General features: G+C 41.9%; 1 protein-coding gene across 1 annotated transcript in view; it reads left to right on the top strand.

The window, feature by feature from the left end:
* Positions 1-19,890, top strand: part of EVC2 (EvC ciliary complex subunit 2) — a 171,505-nt gene that overhangs the window by 50,447 nt on the left and 101,168 nt on the right. The window contains exons 8-9 of the mRNA XM_040419112.1: positions 12,857-12,979; positions 18,256-18,404. Coding sequence (XP_040275046.1) covers positions 12,857-12,979; positions 18,256-18,404 — 272 coding nt within the window. The remainder of the gene's footprint in view (positions 1-12,856; positions 12,980-18,255; positions 18,405-19,890) is intronic.

Raw genomic sequence — 19,890 nt, 5'->3', positions numbered from 1 at the left:
GGTGTGTCTCTAATCACCAACCTAACAGAAGCTTCCAAACACATGACATCATCATGCCAGAATTGTTTAAAGGCATAGTAATCTTAGTGTATGTAAACTTTTGACATTGCAGAAAGTAATAAAAATGCCTTAAAACATTCTCGCTCTCATTATTCTGCCATTTGGCAAATAATAATAATTATGGTAATCCTAATTGACCAAAAACAGGAAATGTTTATTCTGATTTCATATTCAGATATTGAGAAAAACATGCACATGTGTCTTTTTATATAGTGTATGTAAACTTCTGGTTTCAACTGAATATGAACAGTCAAAGCCCTGCTTAAAGGTACCAATAGTTAAAGGGATCTTCACATTTTTACATTAACACTTATTTTCTCTAAATCTTTAAACGTTTTCCAGTCTCTAGTGCCAGTCATGGATCTACTGGCACTAAGGCATAATACTTAAACAACAGATGCATTTTTCAAGATGTTTCCTAAACATTTGGCCATTCTTTCTTATTAACTATTGGATGAACAATGCCTACAGTGGGCAGACTCTCAAATATCCAAGTTCTTGCAGACTATTAGACTGCGTCAATGATCTCTACATATCTATATATTTAGCCACTTGTAGAGTTCACAGCGCGTCAGGTCAAAGTGCTCACTACTCCCTCCGTCCTCCAGCGCGGCCGGCAGCCCGGCAGGCGCGGCAGTAGCGGCAGGCGCGGCAGTAGCGGCGATGTGGTCAGTGGCCTGCCTGCCGCCCAGAGGCTGGGGAGCTGGCCTACGTCCTGAGGCTGGAGCCTCCCCAACCTCTGTGTCGGCCCGGCCCTGACTTAGGTGCATAAAGAGTTTACTTAATCTTTGTATATCTTTGTATATAGATATGTTTTATCATAGTTTAGTAAAGTAACAGTCACCTGTTACCGAACAAATGGGCAGACTCCATCGACCAGTGCCCAACATGATACTTGGCTGACGCCTATATGATACAAAGAGAGGTGATGGTAGCAAGACCACCCCGATGATGATGTCTTCAATGGAGCTGTGCTCTCTGTTTCAAAACTAAGGGGGTCATTTACAAACAGATATACGCCACTTTTGTGCCATATATCTGGTGCAGATTCTGTTGCACACCATGTTGGGACAGAATCTGCAACTTCTTTCCCACTCACACCAGGTCTAAATAAGGGGGCGGGGAAGGGGACGGGCCGGCAGGCCCATCTCATTCATCATTTTCTACGCCTGGTTTAGGCATAGAAAATGGTCTACATGTAAGACAGCAAGGAAGCTGTCTTGCATTTAGAATCGATGGTGGACATGCTGAAGTTATGTAGAGGCTGGAGCATCTACATAACTTTGGCAATCCACTGCCAGTGGCAGGGCATCTAAAACGTCGGTCTTAATAAGTGTGACCCTAAGTATTTTCTACTCTCCTGGCTGCTCCTAGCCCCACCCCACTACAGTTACCTTACTGCAGAAATGTGGCCAGGTATAGACCTCACTAAGCAGTTACATGAAGTTAAAAAACTTGCTTTACAGGTATCCTAAAATATGTTGTAGACTACTGACTCCTACAATATATAAGCTTCAAATGTCAGCCATGCCCCTAGAGCAGTGCCTGGTGAGATTTCCAGATCCATGTGAGGTCCAGGGCTGGTTCTAGCTTTGTTAGAAAGAGATTATCATGTACTATATGATGTCTGATTTTTCTTTTTTTACATGAGTTATGGAATAATTCCTTTAAAGGGGTTGTCCAGGATAAATAAAAAGGATCTGCTTTTGTTTTCCAGAAACAGTGTCACCTCCGGTATTGCAGCTCAATCTCATTCACTTCTCTTCTCTTCTTTGAGACAGTCCATTTCTGTTTAATAAATGACCCCCATATTTAGATATGGTCCTTTTTAATTGATATTAAGGAGTTTAATAATAGTGTAGATGAACTTTGAATGCTCATTAGCTCTTGAGTGTTTGTTTTTCACCCTTTGATATCAGAGAAGACGACGTGTTTTACATAGTTTTTATTATTTTGTGTTTTATACCGTTTCCCTTCATTATTTTACGTGCTCTTTTTTTACTATGTTCAAAGTATTTAAGAGAAGATTTTATGTCTTTTGCCTCTTTGGTACATATTGTATGAGGATGTATTATTAACGCGGCTGTGTTTAATTATGCAGCGTCCAGGTGTGAAGATGCTAGACATGTCCAATTTTTAGATTTGTCATAAAACATTTATCATTGGTTTTGTTCAAAGCGCCCGCACACCCTAGGTATGCTTCAGTCAGTGCATGCTCGGAAGGACTTCTCACGAGGTGGCCACCTTTGAAGTTCTTCCCAGCCCTTGTGTACCCAGACAAGCCATTTATTGAATTTATTCTTCTTTCATCTGTCGCTGAGAACTGCTGGAAATTTAATGGGATTTCACCGTTTTCTATACAGTAATTAAAGTCCTATCCTTTTACAATGTATGCTTTGAGTTTCAGCTCTTTTCAAGATCTCTGCTTCCTGTCAGTGGATGCATTCTGGTTTATATTCAAAGACTGAAAGCTGATCCTGATCATTTGCTCCACTTAAAGCTCTCGCTTCCAAAAAAAAGTCAAGGGGGGTTGTCCTGCCAGATAAAAAGTTGCTTTAATGCACTTAACTTTGAAAGTGATTGCACTTACTAATATACTTTGAGTACCATAGGTGCCCCGATGGCCCATTCTCAGTGCAGCTCCTTTGGCACTTCTGGGTTGGTTGTGATACATTGATATATGAGGGAGCTGGCTGAGTGGCCCAGTGCAATAAAGAAACTTTGGAAGAACTCTTTAATAGAAGAGGATCCCTTGTTTAGGGTCCTCAATTATTCGCTAGAGCATAGAGAAACTGGAGGACCTGGGGTGTGCAATGCCCAATTTCACCTGTGGTGGTGCTGCAGGGAATACTTTCTAAAAGTGGAACAGCCCTTTAAGCATTGTTTTCTTTAACAGAAAACTGGCAAAGTTTTTACTACAAAGGACATATAAGGATGGTGCCACCGCTAGTTCAGTGTTAGTGGTGTGCCCATATGATGCCCTGCCCTAAAGAGAATCTGTTCTTGATAGTTTTTGCTAAAACTTAAAGGGTGACTGTACTTTCACACAATTTCATGTCATTTAATAGAGAATGGTGTAACTAGTAAATTTCTAAATCACTTCATTAAAAAAATCTGCCTGCATCCACTTAAAATGCTGTAAAGTCATGGCCACTAAGAGTCTTGTAGTGTATATTGAGGTTATGCACACTGTCTTTTAGGTGCCCGAGAAGGACTTGGCAGTCATTTAAATGTTTTGAGAAATTTGCGGTACTCTGATGCTAATTCAATGTATCAGTTTATTTTATTGTACAATATCATAATCATATCATAATGCAAGATCCAGTAATAATTATTTTATGGAATAGTAGTCCATCTATATCCACAATATCATGCCGTACGTTTTGGACCAAGAGGACCTTCATCAGCGACCTTATCTGTGGTCAGGGCTGCTCTGTGTATTAGGGGCTGAATCCCTCTAGGAGTCTGACTTCCACCTAATTTGCAGTCCACTGCCTGTTGTCAGACAAGATCTATCCGTATGACAGAGACACAGAAGACAGCTCACAGGAAATGTGGGGGTGTCAGAACTAGCCGAGATCCTGAACCTGATAAAACAACTGCTTCTACACAGCTTCTGTAGATTATAAGAACCTTCTGTGTGTCTGTAAGTGTGATCTCTCCCTCCCTATCTGTTCTGTGAGCTCTAGAGCTGAAGACAAACATAGTGAGAAGTAAGAGAAGGGATGTCACAGTAGTACAGTGCTGGCAGATTCCTCTGAGAGAAATGCATCTAGCTGTGCAGCTGAAGAAGGGAATAATTAGACTGAAAAGGACAAGGGAAGCCCCCAAAAGACCTGTTCCTTCACAGTTATTTTTGTACAAAGAAGCTTAGCCATTATGCAAACCTTTTTTGAAAACTCATGTTATGCTTTAAAATCCATGAACCCTACCACATGCATGCCAATTGTCTAGGTATGCAATAACCTATTAATATTCTCTCTCATATCATTCAGACCACTGGAATGATGGGACTGTTGTGGTCTACTGGTCCTTTCTTGTAGTTTTCCCCTTAAGCCACCCATGCAGCTCATGGGTTCTCTATGTGGAGAACCCCTATTCTGTTACATCTAAAGGCCTAATAGGACATATGAAAGGGGGTTTCTGGAGTAGACAATCCTATTAAATAGTGAAATTATAATAGTCTCCTAAACTGATTCTGATTTATTACAAATCTCGAACCATGCACAAGCCTGAACATGAAGCTAATAGGCCAACAATCAAAATGTGTACCAGGTCCCCCAGCCATCATGTACCATTCAGAGTGCTGGTGTTCTTCTCCTATGAGGTACAAGTGCCTATGGACCCCATCAGATAGAAGGATAGGGTACAAATGCATCTGTCACGGATGAGGTAAAGGAGTAAACACCACACCGACAAGAGCCGGCTTAGACTCAAGATCAGGATATAGGGCAGATAGGACTACCCCCTTCAGACAAAATAGGACTAGGAGCTTTAGAATCACCCCCCCCCTCCCCCCAGGAAAGCTGCGCGACAAAGTATCCACCTTGACGTTCTTAACCCCAGGGCGGTAGGTGACAATGAAGTTAAATCTGGTGAAAAACAGCGACCATCTGGCCTGCCTTGGATTCAGTCGTTTAGCTGACTCCAGGTAAGCCAGATTTTTGTGATCAGTAATTACCGTAATAGGATGAATTACTCCTTCCAACCAATGGCGCCATTATGCGAAGTATAATCCGACAAGCGTCCTTTCTCTTATATGTCTGTGTGATTACACAGTGTTCCTGTAGCCCACAGGGTACTTCAGATCCAAAATGTTAAAAACTTTTTCCTCAATGCCGAGTGTCTCAATATCTCTCCTCACTTCAGCAAAAAGGTCCTGGAAAGGGATATGTGCATAGTGCTCACCGTGTTTTATTTTTATTGTGCTTACAAGATATAAAACTTGCTTCATTCATATAAAAATACCATAAAATCTCATAGCCCGACCCGGGTTTCGCACCGCTTCATCAGGGGCGTGTCACCATTTGTATTTAGTGCTTTTAAACCTCCCACTTGCAGCATCATATCCGCCTGTTTTTTCTTTTTTCCTTATTTGCATAAAACCCTTTACACATTTAAAAAACAAATCTCCATCACCATAGTGATTTGCAAACATACATTCCTTAAAATACACAAATACAACTTCAAACACCACATTTTTTATAGTCTCCCATAACCCTTTCAACAGGTGGCTAATTAACCCTTTTGTTTCCTATACAGGGATTAACATCTCTTCCCATACCCCTCCTCCCATACCCCTCCTATGTATAACTACTACTTCTGCTCCCCAAAAATGTGTATATATATATATATATATATATTTTTTTTTCCTGATGTTATACTGTGGTTGACTGTTTCTAATCATGGGCGTTACCATTGGAAATGCTCCTACATAGGGACATTAGATCTAATACATAGAGACCGCTTTCACATCCCACTCTATATTCAGACCTGCTGGTTGCAAGGTGCGCATCTGATATATCCTCTCAGTCTCCTTTTTATTTATGTACTCGACGTGATCTCCACCTCTCCATTTGTTCCGTACCAGCTCCACACCCATAAACCTCATCCCTGCCGGATTGCATTGATGATATTTTTTTAAATGTGCTGACACACTGTAGGTTTCTAGACCTTTTCTTGTTCCCCTATCCTCACTTTCAGTTTCCTCAGGGTTTTACCCACATATTGTAATTAGAGTACATAAATAACTCCTATATTTTCACAGGATATGTGTCCTTTTATTTAAAAATCCTTATTTTCCACATTACTACTAATCAAACTTTTTTCGGGCATTTTTTCTCTTTGGTTCTATTTTTACACGCGGCACAAAAGCCGCACCATATGAATTGTCCATTTAGTACATGCAGATCCTTGCGCAAGGAACTTTGGACTATTTTATCTTTAATAATCAGTGCCCTTCTAAAAAATTTGCTGAGGGTTATCGGGGAGGATATTACCTAATATTGGGTCATTATGTAGTACTCCAATTTTTTCAAATAATCTGCTTTAATAATGGACAGAGATTAGAATACTGGGTGGAGAAGGCAATCCTATGGCCCTCACTACCATTGCTATCCCTCAGGCACTTTTTATTTTCTCCCTTTTTTTGTTGTTTTTCTTCCTTCTCATATCTCTGTGCAATCTCCTTCTTCTCTTTCTCTAACTTACTTTCCTCATAACTTTTCTCCATACATCTCCGCTGAATAACCTCACTTTGTTTGATGTAATCACTCTTCTTAGTGCAGTTCCTTTGGATCCTTTGAAATTGCCCTCTGGGTATATTATCTATCCACGGTTTATAATGACAGCTATTCTTTTCTTTATATCCATTGTGGTCTGTGGGTTTAAAATACGTCCTTGTATTGATTAGCCCCTTTTCCACAAATATTTCTAAATCCAAAAAACACACCTTTTCTTTACTAGTATTCACAGTGAATCTCAGGTTCCAATTATTATCGTTCAAAAATACAATAAAATGCCCTAATTCTTCTTCTCCTCCCTTCCAAATGAACAGACAATCATCTATATATCAGCTGTAGCAAGTATCATATCTCCTTGAAAGTTTTCATTTTCTTTTAGTAACTTCAAGGCATCGTTAGTGTCTTTTAGAAAGGATGGTGTTTCTCTCACATATTTTTGCAGAAACACATCGATATATTCAGAGACGCTACTGGTAATTGACTCGATACCAGAAACTATTGGTCTTCCCAGGTTTTTTTTTTTGGTCCTTATGGACCTTTGGAAGGAAATAGATGACCAGGGTACTAGGATGAGGGTTGTTCAAATAGTTCTCCCACTTAGAAATCATGGACGGGTCTGAAATTCACATTGTAGGTGCATTCCCACTCTGAGAGACAGAATTTTAGAAAAAAATTCAGGAAATCACATTGTATAATTTTTAAAGAATTTATTTGTCTTGCACTGCTGAACATAAGTATTTGAACATCTGAGAAACAGCAAGAATTCTGCCTCTCAAAGACCTGTTACTGTGCCTTTAACCACCTCCGGACCGCCTAACGCAGGATCGCGTTCCGGAGGTGGCAGCCCTGCGCAGAGTCACGCATATATGCGTCATCTCGCGAGACGCGAGACTTCCTGTGAACGCGCACACACAGGCCGGCGCGCTCACAGGAACGGAAGGTAAGAGAGTTGATCTCCAGCCTGCCAGCGGCGATCGTTCGCTGGCAGGCTGGAGATGTGTTTTTTTTAACCCCTAACAGGTATATTAGACGCTGTTTTGATAACAGCGTCTAATATACCTGCTACCTGGTCCTCTGGTGGTCCCCTTTGTTTGGATCGACCACCAGAGGACACAGGTAGCTCAGTAAAGTAGCACCAAGCACCACTACACTACACTACATCCCCCCCCGTCACTTATTAACCCCTTATTAGCCCCTGATCACCCCTGATCACCCCTGATCACCCCATATAGACTCCCTGATCACCCCCCTGTCATTGATTACCCCCCTGTCATTGATCACCCCCCTGTAAAGCTCCATTCAGATGTCCGCATGATTTTTACGGATGCACTGATAGATGGATCGGATCCGCAGAACGCATACGGACGTCTGAATGAAGCCTTACAGGGGCGTGATCAATGACTGTGGTTATCACCCCTTATAGACTCCCTGATCACCCCCCTGTCATTGATTACCCCCCTGTAAAGCTCCATTCAGATGTCCGCATGATTTTTACGGATGCACTGATAGATGGATCGGATCCGCAAAACGCATCCGGACGTCTGAATGAAGCCTTACAGGGGCGTGATCAATGACTGTGGTTATCACCCCATATAGACTCCCTGATCACCCCCCTGTCATTGATTACACCCCTGTCATTGATCAACCCCCTGTAAAGCTCCATTCAGATGTCCGCATGATTTTTACGGATCCACTGATAGATGGATCGGATCCGCAAAACGCATCCGGACGTCTGAATGAAGCCTTACAGGGGCGTGATCAATGACTGTGGTTATCACCCCATATAGACTCCCTGATCACCCCCCTGTCATTGATTACACCCCTGTCATTGATCAACCCCCTGTAAAGCTCCATTCAGATGTCCGCATGATTTTTACGGATCCACTGATAGATGGATCGGATCCGCAAAACGCATCCGGACGTCTGAATGAAGCCTTACAGGGGCGTGATCAATGACTGTGGTGATCACCCAATATAGACTCCCTGATCACCCCCCTGTCATTGATCACTCCTCCTGTCATTGATCACCCCCCTGTCATTGATCACCCCTCTGTAAGGCTCCATTCAGACATTTTTTTGGCCCAAGTTAGCGGAATTATTATTTTTTTTTCTTACAAAGTCTCATATTCCACTAACTTGTGTCAAAAAATAAAATCTCACATGAACTCACCATACCCCTCACGGAATCCAAATGCGTAAAATTTTTTAGACATTTATATTCCAGACTTCTTCTCACGCTTTAGGTCCCCTAGAATGCCAGGGCAGTATAAATACCCCACATGTGACCCCATTTCGGAAAGAAGACACCCCCAGGTATTCCGTGAGGGGCATATTGAGTCCATGAAAGATTGAAATTTTTGTCCCAAGTTAGCGGAACGGGAGACTTTGTGAGAAAAAAATTAAAAATATCAATTTCCGCTAACTTGTGCCAAAAAAAAAAAAATTTCTATGAACTCGCCATGCCCCTCATTGAATACCTTGGGGTGTCTTCTTTCCAAAATGGGGTCACATGTGGGGTATTTATACTTCCCTGGCATTCTAGGGGCCCCAAAGCGTGAGAAGAAGTCTGGTATCCAAATGTCTAAAAATGCCCTCCTAAAAGGAATTTGGGCACCTTTGCGCATCTAGGCTGCAAAAAAGTGTCACACATCTGGTATCGCCGTACTCAGGAGAAGTTGGGGAATGTGTTTTGGGGTGTCATTTTACATATACCCATGCTGGGTGAGAGAAATATCTTGGTCAAATGCCAACTTTGTATAAAAAAATGGGAAAAGTTGTCTTTTGCCAAGATATTTCTCTCACCCAGCAAGGGTATATGTAAAATGACACCACAAAACACATTCCCCAACTTCTCCTGAATACGGCGATACCACATGTGTGACACTTTTTTGCAGCCTAGGTGGGCAAAGGGGCCCATATTCCAAAGAGCACCTTTAGGATTTCACAGGTCATTTACCTACTTACCACACATTAGGGCCCCTGGAAAATGCCAGGGCAGTATAACTACCCCACAAGTGACCCCATTTTGGAAAGAAGACACCCCAAGGTATTCCGTGAGGGGCATGGCGAGTTCCTAGAATTTTTTATTTTTTGTCACAAGTTAGTGGAAAATGCTGATTATTTTTTTTTTTTTTTCATACAAAGTCTCATATTCCACTAACTTGTGACAAAAAATAAAAACTTCCATGAACTCACTATGCCCATCAGCGAATACCTTGGGGTCTCTTCTTTCCAAAATGGGGTCACTTGTGGGGTAGTTATACTGCCCTGGCATTCTAGGGGCCCAAATGTGTGGTAAGGAGTTTGAAATCAAATTCTGTAAAAAATGACCAGTGAAATCCGAAAGGTGCTCTTTGGAATATGGGCCCCTTTGCCCACCTAGGCTGCAAAAAAGTGTCACACATCTGGTATCTCCGTACTCAGGAGAAGTTGGGGAATGTGTTTTGGGGTGTCATTTTACATATACCCATGCTGGGTGAGAGAAATATCTTGGCAAAGATATTTCTCTCACCCAGCATGGGTATATGTAAAAAGACACCCCAAAACACATTCCTCAACTTCTCCTGAATACAGGGATACCAGATGTGTGACACTTTTTTGCAGCCTAGGTGGGCAAAGGGGCCCATATTCCAAAGAGCACCTTTCGGATTTCACAGGTCATTTTTTACAGAATTCGATTTCAAACTCCTTACCACACATTTGGGCCCCTAGAATGCCAGGGCAGTATAACTACCCCACAAGTGACCCCATTTTGGAAAGAAGAGACCCCAAGGTATTTCGTGATGGGCATAGTGAGTTCATAGAAGTTTTTATTTTTTGTCACAAGTTAGTGGAATATGAGACTTTGTAAGAAAAAAAAAAAAAAAATCATCATTTTCCGCTAACTTGTGACAAAAAATAAAAAGTTCTATGAACTCACTATGCCCATCAGCGAATACCTTAGGGTGTGTACTTTCCGAAATGGGGTCATTTGTGGGGTGTTTGTACTGTCTGGCCATTGTAGAACCTCAGGAAACATGACAGGTGCTCAGAAAGTCAGAGCTGCTTCAAAAAGCGGAAATTCACATTTTTGTACCATAGTTTGTAAACGCTATAACTTTTACCCAAAGCATTTTTTTTTACCCAAACATTTTTTTTTTATCAAAGACATGTAGAACAATAAATTTAGAGCAAAATTTATATATGGATCTCGTTTTTTTTTGCAAAATTTTACAACTGAAAGTGAAAAATGTCATTTTTTTGCAAAAAAATCGTTAAATTTCGATTAATAACAAAAAAAGTAAAAATGTCAGCAGCAATGAAATACCACCAAATGAAAGCTCTATTAGTGAGAAGAAAAGGAGGTAAAATTCATTTGGGTGGTAAGTTGCATGACCGAGCAATAAACGGTGAAAGTAGTGTAGGTCAGAAGTGTAAAAAGTGGCCTGGTCTTTCAGGGTGTTTAAGCACTGGGGGCTGAGGTGGTTAAAAAGTCCACTTCTACTCCACTCATTAATCTAACTTAGTAGCACCTGTCTGAGTTCTTTAAAGACACCTGTCCACCCCACAGTCAGTCAGACGACAACTACTACCATGGGCAAAACCAAAGAGCTGTCAAAAGACACCAGAGACAAAATTGTGGACCTCCACAAGGCTGGAAAGGGCTACGGGGCAATTGCCAAGCAGCTTGGTGAATATAGATCAATTGTTGAAGCAATTGTTAGAAAATGGAAGCGGCTAAAGACGACTGTCAGTCTCCCTCGGACTGCGGCTCCATGCAAGATCTCACCTCGTGGGGTATCATTGATGATAAGAAAGGTGAGGAATCAGCCCAGAACTACAAGGGAGGAGCTGGTCAATGGCATGAAGAGAGCTGGGACCACTACGCCGTCATGGTTTCAAATCATGCATTGCACGGAAAGTTCCCCTGCTCAAGTCATCACATGTCCAGGCCCGTCTAAAGTTTGCCAATGACCATCTGGATGATCCAGAGGAGGCATGGGAGAAAGTCATGTGGTCAGATGAGACCAACGTAGAACTTTTTGGTCTAAACTTCACTCGTCGTGTTTGGAGGAAAAAGAAGGATAAGTTGCATCCCAAGAACACCATCCCTACGGTCAAGCATGGGGGTGGTAACATCATGCTTTGGGGGTGCTTTTATGCAAAGGGGACAGGATGACTGCACTGTATTAAGGAGAGGATGAATGGGGCCATTTATTGTGAGATTTTGAGAAACAACCTCCTTCCCTCTGTCAGAGCATTGAAGATGGGTCGTGTCTGGGTCTTTCAACATGACAACGATCCGAAGCACACAGCCAGTATAACCAATGAGTGGCTCCGTAAGAAGCATATCAAGGTTCTGGAGTGGCCTTATGTTCAACAGTGCAAGACCAATAAATTCTTTAAAAATCATACAATGTGATTTCCTGATTTTTTTTTAATTTTTATTCTGTCTCTCAGAACTGGAATGCACCTACAATGTGAATTTCAGACCCCTCCATGATTTCTAAGTAGGAGAACTTGCAAAATTGCAGGGTGTTCAAATACTTCTGTTCCTCACTGTATCTATGTACACCTAAATGCATCTGAAATTTATTACCTGTATGGATGCGGGCAGATTTTAAGCCTTTATTCAATATTTTTATCTCCTCATTGTACGGTGGGGGGTAATCCTTGCCCTAACTCCTCACCGTATGAGCGGACCTGGATGGTAGGACGGCTCATACCCAGTAAACCTAGGACCCTTAGTCGCCCTGATAATCCCTCAAATAAAGAAAGGGCAGAGACGACCTGTTCATCCCAGACACGGATGAACAGGAGTCTCCACTGGCCTAGCTGCAAGGAAAAAGAGGAGACTGTATACAGTAACTGGATCGGCAGGTAAGCACACAATACAACACACTTACCTGCCGCAGCAACACCGACTGGAACCCGAGCATGAGTACTTGTGCCCACACACCATACAGGACACAGTACAAACAACCACACCCAGGTATCCAGAACACCAGTTAATGCCTGGAAACCCCCATGTAAACAGGATGCATGGCAGCCTCCAGGCAGAGCAGCATACAGACTTGTAGTTCTCCCTTCTGTCACCCCCTTCCGGAGGCATACCACATAGGGAACATATCTAGCAAACATGCTGGACTATAGACATCAACAGACCAGACATGTAACAACCACTAGACAAGACAACAACCACCCATACATAAACAACACCAAACATATGCAAGGGTAGTGAAGGGAAGGTGAGCAACGGGAACATAGGAGAGACATCATGAAGACCTTGATGTTCCACAGCTCCATCACACAGCAAGGCTGGAGGAACACTCCACACTCAGCCAGTCTCCTTGATCTCCTGACATCAGTCACCGGAGGGACCGTGACAGCATCCTTTGCAACCCTGTGTTTAGACCCTATCTTCTTTAATAGCTATCTTATAAGAAACGTGGGCCAAATTCATAAAGGGGCCATTTCTGGCAGAACATAGACCTTCATTTTTTAAGTTTTGTTTTCTATTTTATGTAGTGGTGACCCTAAAGAAAAATGTTCCACTTTGTCCATTATCTTACTAGGTGCTGCCTGACCATGGTCTTCACGGAGCTGGATTTGTCATTGCCTTCGTGATTTCCTTCTTATTGACATGTGCTGTGTTTGCCCTCCTTTACCGGACCAAGTGCTTAAAACAGAGAATGTCTGTAAGTTTTTTTGTATTCTTATATACATTGATAAAAAAGGTGGAGGTTCCCTTCTCTTTTAATAATGACTTATGAATTTTATTTTAGTTTTATTAACTAGATTTAAAATATTTCCTGAGGGTGGCCATGTTGGAAACATACTGTAGAATAACAGTCAGGACAGAGAAACGTCATGGATTATTACAGTCTCCAGGAAGTACTGGAGTACAGCCACTTATCATCATTGATCAGAGAGTGACCGAGGAGCTGAATACAAGACGTTATATGAGTGAATAATCCAGGGGTCAGCAACCTTCGGCATTCCAGCAGTCGTGAATTCTGAACTTCGATAGAAGTGAATAGAGCATTGTTGGCAGTGGCAGTTTCATAATGGAATAATCAATAGAGTTATTATCATGTCTGCTGAAAGCCTCCAGCTGACAATTGAGCTGTCATTAGGACTCTGCATATTCTGTCCTAATCTATACAGAAAAGCTGCCAATTTAGTTATAGAAATCAGGAAGCCTAATGTTTGTGCTCTAGTGGCCAGTGAGAGAGCTGAAATATTTCAAGATTTTTCTATATGGACATTACTAAAATGAAATAATAAAAAAAAAATGTGAGGCTGATTTACAAGTGTAATGATTATGTGCTTTTTTTTATTTATAAAAGTATATTGGTGATTTTACTCATTTGTAAATAAATATACGTTGTTAGGCAATTCAGTTTCTTAATCTTTAGCTCCTTATGTGCTAAAACTACTCCTAAACTGTAGCCTATATGATTACAGCAACTGGCTACTCAGTAGATGCTAAATACAGGTCCTATACAGGTCCAGGCTGGGAAGAGGGGGTTTCAGAGGTCTTGGAGATTGATGGTATAATCAGAAACAGGATGGTGTGATTATTGCTTGGGTCTGATTATTACAATGATCACTGACACCCCTGCTAGTTAGTGAGAATGCCAGGAACAGGGCAGAGCAGAGGTGTCTGTGACCGATGTTGACACCAGCGCAGGAGCAAGACAGTGTAGATAAACCTGATGCATCATACCAGCAGAAGACAGCTGAGGACAAACTGGGCCTCTAGTCTGTACACAACCCATATTCAGCATCTACTGAACACTGAATAAGGCCGAACACTATTAGCATAGGTCTGCAGTTCAGGAGTAGTTTTAGCACCTAAAGAGGCTGAATTGCCTAATGAAGTATATTGGAAAAAGTAAATAACTATGAAAGCCGTGGACAGGAATTTAGCTGTGTACCTGTCACGGACGTACCACGACATACAGACGTCCCAGCGACATTAAGTGGCAGGAGATCTGTGAGACTGGAAACACGTGGTTTGATCTGACAGGTTTTCCTTGTGGATCAATAGGCGTCTGTGTTGTTTCCGGTAATGGCCACACCGCTTGCCTCCAGGTGTTGCTAATGTGGTCATTTAACCTTCCTTATGTATAGTTGCTTCTCCCACTATGCTGTGCGGTTTATAGCTTCTGTGCCTGTGGATAGTTTGTGGTTGGATCTCGGCTGAGTTCCTGGTGCTTCCATAGCCCCTTTGAAGTTAAGTCTTTCCTTTCCCTTTTGTATTTTGTTTGGGTTCTGTGTGTTGCATTTCCCTATTGTTTGTATTAGGCCTGAAGTAGACTCCTGTTCGTCTTTCTTTTTGAAGTAACAGGTAGTCTCGTCCCTGCCATTAGTGCCAGTGTCCAATAGGGCTAGATAGGACTAGGCATTCCTGCGTATGAACTCACCTACCTCTGGGTTCAGTTCATACTGGTAGTGAGTCAGGATTTTGAGTTAGGGTTTTCACTAGGAGGTGTCCATCTTCCTTCCCTACTTCTCAGGCTTGATTCCCTGTTCCCCCCTACCCTCATATGCTGTGACAGTACCTACATCTGACTGGTTTAAAAGAGGTGTGAAAGATGCTATTTATATTTTTTGTCAAATTATAGAAAATGAGCTTGGTTAGAGGTGGAGGGGTGGGAGATCTATTGTCTGACACTTACAATGCTTGTTCTAACACATCTCCTTAGACAGTTTAATGACACCTAATAGCTTCAGTCATGCAAATTGCAATCAACATCTTACTTTAATAAGGTCCTTGACCTCGTGTTGATATGATAAACAGATTATGCTGACTGAAGCATAAGTTAACCAGTACTTAGTGCTGGAGGTTCCTTGTACAAGTCATTTGAATTGAGAAAGCCAGTTGGATGACTAGCGAAATGTCTTCAAGAGAAAAAACAACAGCAAGTTCAGCTGTTCTGACTTCTTACTACGGTTATAGCTGAATGGATGAGAACCTTCACAGACGTAATACAATCACTTAGGGAATGCAAGGCGTAAAGGGAACCTGTCGTCAACTTTATGCTGCCCATACTAACGCCAACATAAAGTAGAGACAAATTAATTTATTTCAGCGGTCTGTTATTTCTAAGTTAAAAGCAAGTGGTTGCCGAGAACCAACATCACAATCATTGCAGAGTAGTCCTGGAAAAGAGTCAAATCTACATGAGAAGAGTCATGGTTATTCATGAATTCCTGCTCTCCTGCCCACCTGCTGATGACTGACCGTCTTCTACCAAGTTTTCTCCCTTTCTCTCTAGGAGAGAACTGGTAATTATAAGCAGATGGGTGGGAGAGCAGGAGATTATAATAACCAGGACTCTTCTCAGGTAGATTTCACTCTTTTCAAGGCCTGGGCTGCAATGATTATGATGCTGGTTCTCGGCAACTACTTAGTTTTAGTTCATGAGTAGTGTTTGTGTTTTAAGTTCAGCATCTAAAGTTTGAGTTCGGGTTATCTAAGAATTGCGTTATGGATTCTGCTACCACGGACCATAACGGAATTTAGAATCCATATTGCGATTCTTCGATAACCCGAACTTTAGACGCCAAACTTAAAAAACAAGTTCGCTCAACACTATTCATGAGTGACACACCACTGAAATGAGCATTTCTGTCACTATTTTATGTGGCATAGGTCTGCATAAAATTGATGATAGATTCCCTTTAAACCTTACCAAGCTGCTTCCTATTCATTGGTGTCAGCATAGTGTCAATCCAGGGCACATGTGGCCATTAAGACAGACTGGATGCTAGGGTCTAGCATCAAGAGCCATCTCATCCTTACCAACCAGTCTGCCTCAAATTACTCAAGTCTTCAATTATGGGCCAAATTGGCACCAAGTTATAATACTTGGTACTGTCTCTTGTTCCTTTAGGCAAAGAACCTCTTTAAATGCTTAGCTTCAATATTATAACATACAATTGCAAGAAAAAGTATGTGAAGCCTTTGGAATGATATGGATTTCTGCACAAATTGGTCATAAAATGTGATCTGATCTTCATCTAAGTCACAACAATAGACAATCACAGTCTGCTTAAACTAATAACACACAAATAATTAAATGTTACCATGTTTTTATTGAACACACCATGTAAACATTCACAGTGCAGGTGGAAAAAGTATGTGAACCCCCTAGACTAATGACATCTCCAAGAGCTAATTGGAGTGAGGTGTCAGCCAACTGGAGTCCAATCAATGAGATGAGATTGGAGGTGTTGGTTACAGCTGCCCTGCCCAATAAAAAACACACACCAGTTCTGGGTTTGCTTTTCACAAGAAGCATTGCCTGATGTGAATAATGCCTCGCACAAAGGAGCTCTCCGAAGACCTACGATTAAGAATTGTTGACTTGCATAAAGCTGGAAAGGGTTATAAAAGTATCTCCAAAAGCCTTGCTATTCATCAGTCCATGTTAAGACAAATTGTCTATAAATGGAGAAAGTTCAGCACTGCTGCTACTCTCCCTAGGAGTGGCCGCCCTGTAAAGATGACTGCAAAAGCACAGCGCAGACTGCTCAATGAGGTGAAGAAGAATCCTAGAGTGTCAGCTAAAGACTTACAAAAGTCTCTGGCATATGCTGACATCCCTGTTAGCGAATCTACGATACGTAAAACACTAAACAAGAATGGATTTCATGGGAGGATACCACAGAGGAAAGAGAAAGCCACTGTTGTCCAAAAAAAACATTGCTGCACGTTTACAGTTTGCACAAGAGAACCTGAATGTTCCACAGCAGTACTGGCAAAATATTCTGTGGACAGATGAAACCAAAGTTGAGTTGTTTGGAAGAAACACACAACACTATGTGTGGAGAAAAAGAGGCACAGAACACCAACGTCAAAACCTCATCCCAACTGTGAAGTATGGTGGTGGGGGCATCATGGTTTGGGGCTGCATTGCTGCGTCAGGGCCTGGACAGATTGCTATCATCGAAGGAAAAATGAATTCCTAAGTTTATCAAGACATTTTGCAGGAGAACTTAAAGCCATCTGTCCACCAGCTGAAGCTCAACAGAAGATGGGTGTTGCAACAGGACAACGACCCAAAGCATAGAAGTAAATCAACAACAGAATGTCTGAAACAGAAGAAAATACGCCTTCTGGAGTGGCCCAGTCAGAGTCCTGACCTCAACCCGATTGAGATGCTGTGGCATGACCTCAAGAAAGCGATTCACACCAGACATCCTAAGAATATTGCTGAACTGAAACAGTTCTGTAAAGAGGAATGGTCAAGAACTACTCCTGACCGTTGTGCACGTCTGATCTGCAACTACAGGAAACGTTTGGTTGAAGTTATTGCTGCCAAAGGAGGATCAACCAGTTAATAAATCCAAGGGTTCACATACTTTTTCCACCTGCACTGTGAATGTTTACATGGTGTGTTCAATAAAAACATGGTAACATTTAATTCTTTGTGTGTTATTAGCTTAAGCAGACTGTGATTGTCTATTGTTGTGACTTAGATGAAGATCAGATCACATTTTATGACCAATTTGTGCAGAAATCCATATCATTCCAAAGGGTTCACATACTTTTTCTTGCAACTGAATGTTTTTGTTGTGTTTTTCGTCATGTAGAATCAAAGCCCAAACACTGGATATTATAGTAATTTTGCTGGTTGTGCTTTCCTGGTTTTCCCAGGATGGATGAAGCTGAGGAAGTTATATAACATCCAGTGTTTTCCAGAACATAAAATGCCTTGTTCCTCTGCCTCAGGCTTCTCCACTTATCTCTTACTGTTCACGAGCCGTACATAATACTTAGTGGGGCTGTACAGGGACCGCTGGGATTGTATTATGGTTTTTTTTTATTTCGTGCAGATCCAGTAATGGCTATTTTGATGTGATCATGAACCTATTAGACTGACAAAACGCACAAGAACCCTGTTTCTTTGCAAAATCGCCTTCAACGCCAACATTAATCTTGTGCTTTATCTTAAATTCCCAGGGAAAATCACATCAAATTAACAGCCTGCGAAAAAGCGAATCTCCAGCCAAATCGACCGATGGTGTTCCAGAAGACTTGACTGGGGTTGATCGCTTGATTGACATAATATGTTTTGAAGAGGCAGAAAACATGCTGCCAGCCTTGGAGGAGTGAGTGTTTGTTGTCTCTCTTTTATTCTTTCTGCCTTGAAAGTGAAATCAACAGCAAAGAATACAAATTTTGCAAATCTAATTAGCCCCCATGGCGCGGATGTTTTTTTCTTCTACAATTTTTTCTTCTTCTTGTTGACGCAATTATCAATAATAGAACCTCAGCACATCAGATAAATTAATTTTAAACTCTTGCCTTCCTCACTTCAGAAATCCACATAGGCCCATGCGTTGCCTAATTATCGGGCTCTGGTTTAATGAGCCGCTGTAGTAAAATGACTACTCGTGAGATTTATGCCTTGAAGTGGTGGAACACCTGTTCAATGCCTACATCTCTGGGCTGTCCTCAGAGAGGAAACTGCTGAAAAATAATAGCAAAGCCTTTCCATTCAGAACAGTAGAATAGCTTGGGGGGCTGTTGCTGGTATCATTGGGTGAGCAAGGAGGGGCACAGAGGTTACAGTCACATCTGGATTTCTGAACATGAGAGGTCCCAGAAGCCCCAGATCTACTGTATGGTATATAGGGGTTTGCAAGATGTTGTCCTTACTTTCACCTCATGAGGGCCTACATTGGCAATCTTTATTAGTATGATTTAGTAGTCTGTTTTGGGTTGAGAATTGGGTTTTTTCAACACTGTATCTTCCTGTGTCAATTATTTTTCTTTCGGGACAGACCTTCTTTTATTTCCGAAACAGAACTGCGTTCCTCCACACAATAGAATCAAATTACAAATTTCTGATTCTGACCAACGCTAGGGGGAGCTAAAGAATTTATATATACAGATTAAAGGGGTTTTCTGGTTATAAATTTTTTTAAGCAAGTGCTCACGGCCTACCTTCTGAAACAGAAGATTCATACCTACCTGCTTCACACCGATCCAGTCCTCCGCGATGCCTATGGTATCTCCTTCTTCCAGTCCCCGCGCTGTTTACATCCAGTGATGCATGGACATAGTCACATGCACCGCTCCAGCCAATGACTGGCTTCAGTGGTGACGTGCTGCTTGAGGCCACATCAACACTGAAGCCAGTCATTGGCTGGAGAAATGCATGTGACCATGCCCATGCACCACTGGATGTAAACATTGACAGGACCGGAAGAAGGAGATAGCGGAGGCAGTGTGGAGGACTGGGGCGGCGGGAGCAGGTTAGTATAAATCCTCTGGTTCAGCCTTTCATGAACAAGATGGGACTAACCTGAGTGAGTGCCAGCAGGGAGTGGCCAAAGGTACAGACACATAGAAGCCAGCTGTGCTCTGCTGTTTTGGTAACCCCCATAGCAGTGGATAAGGCCTCATGCACACGACCGTTGTTGTGTTCTGTTCCGCAAAATGGGGTTCCGTTGTTCCGTGATCCGTTTCCGTTTGTCTTCCTTTATTTTTGGAGGATCACCAGACATAAAGGAAAGTAAAAAAAATCTAAGACAGGTTTGCCATGCAAATAATAGGAAAAAAACGGACGCGGACAACAATCTTGTGTTCCTC

This window comes from Bufo bufo, chromosome 2, assembly GCF_905171765.1.
Source record: "Bufo bufo chromosome 2, aBufBuf1.1, whole genome shotgun sequence".
NCBI lineage: Eukaryota > Metazoa > Chordata > Amphibia > Anura > Bufonidae > Bufo > Bufo bufo.
The sequence above is the reverse complement of the archived record's forward strand: the minus strand, read 5'-3'. Positions and strand labels throughout refer to the sequence as shown.